Source organism: Netta rufina, assembly GCF_964035555.1.
Source record: "Netta rufina genome assembly, chromosome: 2".
Lineage (NCBI taxonomy): Eukaryota > Metazoa > Chordata > Aves > Anseriformes > Anatidae > Netta > Netta rufina.
In genome coordinates this window covers 61992596-62001744 of record NC_140124.1, presented here as the reverse complement: position 1 = coordinate 62001744, position 9149 = coordinate 61992596, and the positions used below count along the sequence as shown (strand labels likewise).

At 43.5% G+C, this 9149-nt stretch overlaps 1 protein-coding gene across 1 annotated transcript; it reads left to right on the top strand.

Annotated features, from left to right (window-relative positions):
* Positions 1-1218: 1218 nt before the first annotated feature.
* On the top strand, positions 1219-1677 carry FANCD2OS (FANCD2 opposite strand; the record flags this gene model as incomplete). The annotated part of the gene is made up of 1 exon (XM_084306631.1): positions 1219-1677. One exon carries the CDS (start codon positions 1219-1221, stop codon positions 1675-1677), a length of 459 nt encoding a protein of 152 aa, XP_084162757.1.
* Positions 1678-9149: the final 7472 nt, after the last annotated feature.

Below are 9149 nucleotides of genomic sequence, written 5' to 3'. Positions count from 1 at the left end.
TAAAAAAACTATTCCCAGAGAAATTAATCCAAAAGGAAAATTTATGCTGCACTAAGTTAAATGGGCCATGCTGGATCCTTTTTTGCCGATCACAAATAAAACAAACTGCAATTCCAGATTGTGAATTTCTTGTGTTCTTGTAACTGTGATGACTGTTTTGATATGTATTTTCTTTGGTATTTCTAAGGAACACTTGTTACATTTTCCACTGTACTTCATATGTATGCCTTCCAACAGCTTTGTATCAAATTGGAACCATTTATAAGGAACATTTTGTTTACAATGATAGGCAAGTCAGCCACGACTCAAAACATTAAGCTAACTACAGCAAAGTTCAGCAATTTACCACTGAGAAGTTTCTTTAGTTATTCTTTGTGAGTTTAGTTGCCACTCAAGGCAAGCTTTTTCTTTTATTTCAGCCACCTTGCTGTTCATAGCATGCTTCAGCCCTCCTTGCTGGAGGCTTTTGACTGAAAATAAAATTGGTCCTATTGAAATGCTGTAACATTCCTCCGTCTGTACAGAAGCACTTAGGCAAAATTTGTCCATCTGTAAAACTCAACCTTTTCCCCCTCGAGGAGAAGCACATCCTGCAACTTGCATCGCGATATATATTTGCGGTGAACCCAAGCTGAAGGAAAATGAAAACGTGCTGTAGCAGGCAGATTTACAACTGCTGGTGAAAGCACTCCAAAACTAAAATTGCAAATAAAATTGTTTGTCTAGAAAGAAGCTCAGTCTTCTCCCCTGTGCAGCTCCTGCTTAAACTGAGAATTTCAAATCCTGATGACAGCAAAGACAGATGGAAAATCAGGCTGTCAGGGCAGTAAATACATGGGAAATGCGCTCCTATTGATTGAGGAGGAGGCTGAGTTATTTGTTGTACTCTGAATTTTTGAGACATTCACCACGACTGAAAATTTGGGTACGGAAGGCTTTGCTATTTTCTCAAAAGCACCTTCAAATAAAGGTGTTTAAACTTAACACGGTGGAGGGATTTTAAGCAAGCAGTGAGGACGCATTATCAGATCCGCAGGTGGAGGTGGGCCTGGTTAGTCATGTTTGACAGAGACAGCACAACAGCCAGAGACAAGGACTGTGGGGACATGGTCGTGTGAGGGGGAGCACACCGAGCCCTGCCCGGGGGCAGCACAGCGCCATGGGGGCAGGACACCACCGGGCGCCCCCAGCCAACGGCCGCGGCCCGGCGGGCGGCGCATGGCGGGCGGTTACCAGCTGTGGGCGCCCCACTCGCCCCTGGAGGAGGCGCTGCGCTGGCTGCGGGGCGCCCCGCCGCCCGCCCCGCCGCCCGCCGCCATTTCGGCGCACCCCTTCCGCGGGGGCGGGCTGCCGCCGGGGGGGGCGGTGGCGGTGGCGGGCGGGCTGTGGGGTCGCGGGGCGGCGATGCGGCGGCCGCAGGCAGTGAGGCTGCGGGGCCTCGACGCCGTCTTCGGGCGGCCGGTGACGGCGCAGCCGCCGCGCTGGAGGGGTTCGCTGCGGGTGTCGGAGCGCTCGGCCTTCTGCCGGGTGGTGGCCCCGCGGCAGCCGGGGCCCTGCGGGCTGCGGGAGGCCGAGGCGCGGCTGGCCGCCGCCATGTGCCGCAGGATGCTGCGCGCCATCCTGCTGCTCTACGCCGCCTACAAGAAGTGTGCCTTCGCCCTGCAGCACTCGCGATGAGAGCCCCCGGCAAGCTTGGTGTTCTCTGGAGGGTGACCTGGGTCCGGCTCGGCGGGATGCTTCAGGGCATTGGGCGCCTTGGAACCGTGCTGAAGCCTCACTGTGCAGAGCACACCGTGAAAGCTTGCCTGGTGCCTTACCTGCATGCCGGGGTGGCACCTCAAGGAAAGATGGCCAAAGCACAGGGCTCAGAGTGCAACAGTGTGCAGCTCGTGGACATGGGCACCAGCTATGTCAAGGAGATGAGAAACTGCACACCCCGTCGGAGGTTATAGGGACGTGACTGCGCCGTCTGCCTGTGTTTGTAGTCACAGCCTGAGGAGCGCCAAGGAGGAGTGTGGTTCTGGCTTGCTATGTTGCACGTAGCGTTTGCCATTCTGCTGGGAGCAAAGCCTGAAGTGAAATGCCTGCCAAACTGAGAAGCGCTACTGCTTGAGTTGTGGCCGTGTTTGCCGGACAGGCCTCAAAGAAAAGAGGTTTACACTCCTTTTTTAGCTACGGGTACAAACTCCAAAATAGATCCCAACCTTACTACCTTCTAAGCAAAATCCGTTCTTCACTCATTTCTCGTGGACAAAGACCTCCACAAAACAAAACAAAAGTTACACTTTAATCTGTTAGGTTTTACAGTTCCGCCCCCCCCCCCCTCCAACTGTCACTACTTTGTGAGAACTAGCTGGTTTACAAAGAATTCAAATCGCCTTTTATCATTCAGAGCAAAGTCTGTAGTTATTTGCAGCTAGTGAAGGCAGTTCACGTAAATACAGTCTTCAAAGTTACCCATCTGAATCTTTTTTCCTTTTTCTTTTTTTTTAGCTAATGGTATAAGTATCCTTAAAACAAAATTCATGCCATACCAGTTTTCTCAATATGCACTTTTGATCTACTCTATTCAAACTTTCTTTACAATTAAATGTACAGGTGTGAAAATCTATGTAGATTACTTACAGCTAATGAAAACAATTTGCAAAGAATGACTGCAGAGTTACTACTTACCTTCAAAATAACCAAAACAATATTTTTACTTGTTTTAAATGCCATAAACAGTGTATATAGCTTTTTAGAAATGTATTATTGGCTTCTTAACAGTCCAAATAAAAATTATTCTGATTTATTTATTGCTAGTATAGGTAATTTATTACAACTTCCATAAAGTATAGTTACAAACTATCACAAAATTATAGCTGCATATAGAGTTTCAGTTAATCTTGTCCATGCAATTACAGAGGGGAAAGCATTTATAATGCATTTATAGTCAGTATTTCACATCACCCTGATAACATCGTTATTCACTCCAGTATGGAGATGAACATTCAGAGTTGTCATAGCATTCAGTCATTGCTTGTAACATACTTCAGAAATGTCACGGATTCACCCCTAATTGTGAAAAGTCTGTTGTCCCATCTTTCAGTTGAGGCTGATTTGCTTTCTAGACTATCAGCTAACAAGTTAGAATAATTGAGTGTGGCTGCTGGGAAGTATCACAACACAAGAACTTGCAGAATCTATTTATTTAGAACTGAAAAGTTAATAAAGAGATCAGCCTTAAGAAGAATCTGGGGTCTGTGCTTTGTTTGTCTGTGGTAATAGCAGCCAGGCATTAAAAAGAAGCGCAAGCTTTGGAGCTGGATCTACAGTTCCTGTTTCTGATCCAGAGCCGCCTATTAAGACTGCAGTCAATCCTGCCACAGTCTAAGCTAGATTTTCCCATTGAGTTCTCATCAGAGCAGTGTTCAGATGTGGCTCTGCTTTTTGGGCTAGTTTAAAGAGATTCATATCTGCTTACCTCTGAATGAATGCTTCTCCTAATCTAGGATATGTCAAAAGGAGTTGATACAGATCTACGGAAGTAATGCTGATTTGAGCAAACATTTGGCTAACAACTTTTTTCTTAAAAAATGAGGGGAAGGTCTTTTCTATGTAAAAATAAAGGTTTTAGTGAGCACCCTGTTCATTGCCATACTGATGGCAATCATGAAGGAGAGGGTCTGGAAAAATTTCTTCATAGTCTTTTCATAAACCACTGGTGTAAAGCTGTCATCTCTACCTACAGCAGACACAGTTCTGTAGCATTGACCTGAGCTGTGAGCTCATAGAACTGTGAGCTCATAGAACTGAGCTGTGAGAACATAGAACTGTGAGCTACCTAGAAGTTTTCCATGCTCATCCTCTCAAGATGGGGCCATTAAACCCCAAATAGAAGGCCACAGCAGTGGGAGGTGATGAGAGACCATACAAAAGAAGGTGAGCATTAGGGCCTGTGAAAGGAAACCCTGTGCTTTCAAGGACTACCGAGCTAGGTGGGACCAGAGCTCTGTAAATGTTGTTCTTCTAATGAATCCTGACCAGTGTGCTCCTGCAGGGAGAAGACTATCATTTCAACAGGTCAGGTGTATTTACAAGGTGTAGACGGTGCCCTAAATGGTTTGCTGGTTTATAATGAAAGGAACTGAACAACTGTCATGTTATGCCAGCTGGTATGGCTTCTAGTATTGCTCTGGAGCTATACCACAAATAAATTCCATAAGCTGGAACTGAGCATCCAATACCAGACAATACCTGTCTTTTTTCCTTAAGTGTTAGTCCTTAAGCTATTAGGCACAACATGAAGCTTTGTTTCTTAGAAATTGATTATGTGGGTCATGTTTGTTTGTCTGCAATAAGGACTTATTGTTTTTGATAAGGTAATCTAGTTTATGTACAAAGACAGGGAAAAGTATGGCTTTTATAAACAGAGTTCTGCATGGATAAAGTCTTCCTTCCAAGAAGCCCCAGGCACCACAAGCTTTTCTTATCCCCTTCCAGTCTCACTTTCACAATACCATGTCCTGCTGTTTGCCTGCTTTCTGATTCCTTTCACACACAACTTCAATAAAATCAATGCTCCCTCTCCATCCTTGCTGCCATTTCACTGTAGAGTTCCTGCTCAGACTTTAATCATCCTGCTCCATGCCTTGGGAAGGTGCTTTCTGCTGATCCAATTGACAGTAAAAAAAAAGATGTGTAATTGCCTTTCTGTTCTCTCTGAATGTGTGGCATACCTGTCCATTTCAGTGAGAGCAGAGCTTGGATGCAGACTGAATAGCAGCCACCCACAGCCTTGAAGGACACCTCAAGAGCCAGTTCAACGGTCAAAGTGGTTGATGTAATATAAAAAACTCTTATGTCTCCAAGCCAGCAGGCACTTACACTTGCTTAACTTCACTGATGTAAGTCACTTTCATTCAGCTTTGTTGTTGCAGTTCACAGTGGTAGAGATAAACCCAAAGGTAAAGAGCAACTCATACATCTTTAAATGATGTATCCCAATATCATCTGCTCCCAGGAACACCCTATTATCTGAAGCCAGGCAGGTTCCCATCTCAGTGTCTTTATCATGCTTTCTCAGGCATGACAAGGAGACCTATTTTAGACAACAAATATTGCTGCAAGCTAACTTAGTTTAGTTTTCAACTCCTCATTATTTTTTCCCCTCCATTGGAAACTGACACCGAATAAGCATCCCTTGATGGCAGCTTTCAGATCTCCCAGATCTGAAATTTTCAAAACACAGGTTCTAACCAGCTACTGGTACACACAGCAGTAAGGCTTGCTCCTTTCAGATTAATCAGGGCTTCACTCGGTGATCCTTCTAATGCTACTTCAGTCTCACCATCCCTTGAAGCAGGTCCTCAGAGAGCCAGGTCTGTGCTTCTGTTCAGCTTGCTGTAGGTTGTGGTAGGGACAGAAGTAGGCAGGAGGAATTTGGCTCGAGGTGAGAGTTATTACCTTGGGAAGAGTCAAGGTAAAGAAACACTATCATTCTCCACACCAGAAAGGGATATGCTGATTTTAGGGGGAAAGGAGAAATAACCTTCACCATTAAAATGGTGAATGAATCTTTTTCTTACTGCTTTATGATCATAATGGATCTGCAACTCAAGCCAGTCTGTTGCCCCGGATTGTTTCAACAAGTTCAAGATCAAACTCTGCTTTCTCAGTGTCAAGTGCGTTGAAATTAGAGGAGTATTGATTATTGCCTCAGCAGCGCCGTGGTCTGCTTGCAGCAGCCTGTGGAGAATAGGAAGTTAAACAAAGGGAGAAAGTGGGCCAGCAGCTGCAGATGGTGGTTAAACTAACACTCGCTCACACACAGGCTCCAAACAACCTTGGCTGTAACTGCTTACTCCTAAAACCGTCCTTAGGATCATTGAACAGAGGCTCCTTCAATTGTCTGTTTTTACAGTGGTTTCAGAGAGAATTTTGCCATTTCTGTTTGGCTACATCTCAGATAAATCCACATCATTTCCCCACTGCCTGTGAACAATCATGCCGTCATATGCCACAGAGATGCTAGCAGCAGCAATCCCTCTTCAGCTCCAGAGCAAGAAACAAGGGCCCCTTTGCACAGCTTGCACTTGTATGGTCCTAGTGGATCCTCAGCCTCTTTGCTGAATTGGTGGCAGGCTTTCCACTTGCATCTCAGGGGCTCTGAATCATTAATGGTCCAGTCACCTTTGCTCTCAAACCTGAACTCTGGCTTTGCTTAATCAGCAAAGCTGATGTTTTTTTCCCCTATCTGGGATAGTAGATATGATTCATAACATCTCATGGCACCGTGTGTTTTCAAAGTTAATCTGATCAGGCCCATATTTCAAATCACTCAGTTTTTGAATCCTAGTAAATCTACTGCAGATGTGAGACTCCTGCATCCAAGTCCAACTGGCAGGTCATCATGTGCATCCCCATGCAGATGTGGTGGAAAAGCATCCAATTCATATGTTCAGTTCCTTAAAGGAGTATTAGCACCAGCACTAGGCCTGCAGCTGCATCGGGCTGGCTTGCCTTTAAAACTGCCACAGGCAAGGATGAGGACAGATGACCTTAAGATGTATGGGTACCCCATCCTCTCTGCTCCTGGGGCTTCCAGAAAAAGCCAGTTGATTCCCTATTAGCACTGAGACAAGTTTTGACCCTGAATTTGTGGCAGCTCTATAGTATGACCAGCTATTTTGCAGCCAAGTAGAGCATCTAAAGACATTCCACTCTTTCACATCAGTGCAAATCCAGAGATTTTAGGCCAATAATGCGGGCTTAAAAGGTCTTCTTAATGAGTTTTATATGGCCATTCTGCAGTTCACGGTCTGCTGTAAGCTGACTAAGTGCCCTTCAGGTTAAAAAAGAGATCAGACAATGTTGGGATTGATACACAACTAACTAGTAATGACTGATGTAAATGTTTGTATTTCTACTCTTTGTACATTATCAGCATTTGTGCATAGCCATTTTCCATCTCCATTTTGAGCCTTTTCATCAGAAACAGAAAAATGCATTTTTTTGTAAGAAGAAATAGAACTTTTCAAAAAAAAAAAAAAAAAAAAAGGCTTCAAAGAGTAAACCTTAGTTAAAACTAACTTCCTAAGCATGTCAGTAAATTCTCTTTAGCACCCTAACTCATTGCAAGCTGTCATATTATTCTCTTGGCTCAAGGTAGCTTATGCTTAAATGTAATGACAGCTGCCTTATTAGAGATACATCTTGAGGGTTTGACACTGCAGAACATAAATAGCACCTTGGAGTTGCAGCACCTTGCTTATCTTGCTAATGAGATACCAAGAGGAGAAACAATGACACAAGTTCTGGGTTAGTCATGAAACAGGTGCCACCCACACTTGGAAAGGATTGCCCACAGCCACAGCACAGGCTAATCTGCTGGTGCCAGCAGAGACAAAAAAAAAAAAAAAAAAAAAAAAAAAAAAAAAAAAAAAAACACCACACCACTTATTTCACTGGCAGGTGTATGAATAAATACTCCTCCAGCTCCTCCAGTAAGAATTCAGGAGCATCAGGCTGGGTCCCATCACAGGATTTTCTTCACTTTTTCTTTTGTCCATGTGGCAAGTAGTACTTGGGAGTTTGGATCTTTCCCATTAGTTAAGTAAGCCTTGATGAGCCTGGAGGGAAAGGGCAACAATCAAGAGAGAAACAATCCTGCCATTGCCTAATTCCTTTCCAAACGTATAGTTCCTTGTAGCACACTAGAGGCTCTTTTGGAAGAACTGTTGTTTTATCCCCATCCTTCAAACATTGTGCACGTTGTGTATATTGTAGTAAGTCAATCCTGTTGGGGGCTTTCCGTTCAAATTGCTGCTTTTTCAATTAAAAAGACCAGGAAGCATGACTAAAATTCAGATTGCTGGTCTCGGCTGTTTTCATACACTGGCTTTAAAACATATTTGTTAAGCACCATCTGCTGTACATTCAGAAAATAGCAACTAAAAATGCTAATCTTTTTCCAGCTTCTTAATCAAATTAAAATTATTGAAATGCTGTCTACTATAAAAAAATTATGGCAGCTCCATCATGTTTAAACTGTATTTATATAGTTCTCCAATTGTATTATCTATCTACAGTTACAGATAGAACACAAGTTTCTCTTGGGAGAGGAACTGTATTACAGTTAACAACCATATTTTGTAATGAACACCATATCCTAAAACAGGACAGTGGAAGGAGTCAGGAAAATATCTATGTTGAGCCTGAAATCCAGATGTACTAAATAACACAGGATGAATGCAGCCAAAGACAAAGCATTGTCTTTCAAGGGCAAATTTAGTGTACAGTGACTGCAGGACTCAATGACAAAAACAAAAAGCTACACATCAGTTCAAAATCCTAAATGGGCAATATTAGCTTTTCAATATTGTTTAATTATCATATCAGTTATCACTAATACTCCCGGCCATCACAACTCTTTCGACAGTGAACTGTAGGCAATGGAGAAAAGTACCCAAATTATTAGACTGAACTGAGTGAAAAGCCTGAAAGGAGTAAATAAACCTGGGGAACATTTAAATGAAAAACAGCCACTACATATTTTTTTCCCCTCAGCTTCTGTGTTTGGCTTTTTAGCAGATGTTCTCTTTGAGCAGGAAGGAAGGAGTGTTAGAAGCCATTGCATTCAGAATGATTTGCACAAGAGCAGGAAAGGGAAGATTGCAACCATGATATGCAAGGCAAAGGCTGACCAAACAAAGCAGAGTTGGAGAAGCCCAACTCTCAGAAGTGCCCTGCTAGAGCAAATTCTGCTTCTTTCCTGTCCTTTACATCAATATACTTAGTACAAACTAAGCAGAGAGTCCAGCAACTATGAAACACACAACACCAGTAGTCCTATAATTTAAAATCAAGCAAGCTCCTAAATCTCTTACCTTCTATGCTCTCCCCATCTCAATCCAGGAGAGAGAAGAGAGAAATCCAAAGAAGGTCATCTTTTCACTCAGCCCTCAGCCAGGCCTGCTCTCAGCCCTGACCTATTGGGTTCACAAGTTACTTACCCATTTTAAAGTAGGGCAGGCTCCTCTTTGCAAGAAATAAAGTACTTCACTACTGTGAGGACTGATCTGTAGACCAATGAACATCAACAGAAGCCTTGCTCAAGTATGGATCAATGTATTTCTAACAAATTCATTGCTCCTAAAGTCACAGTGATT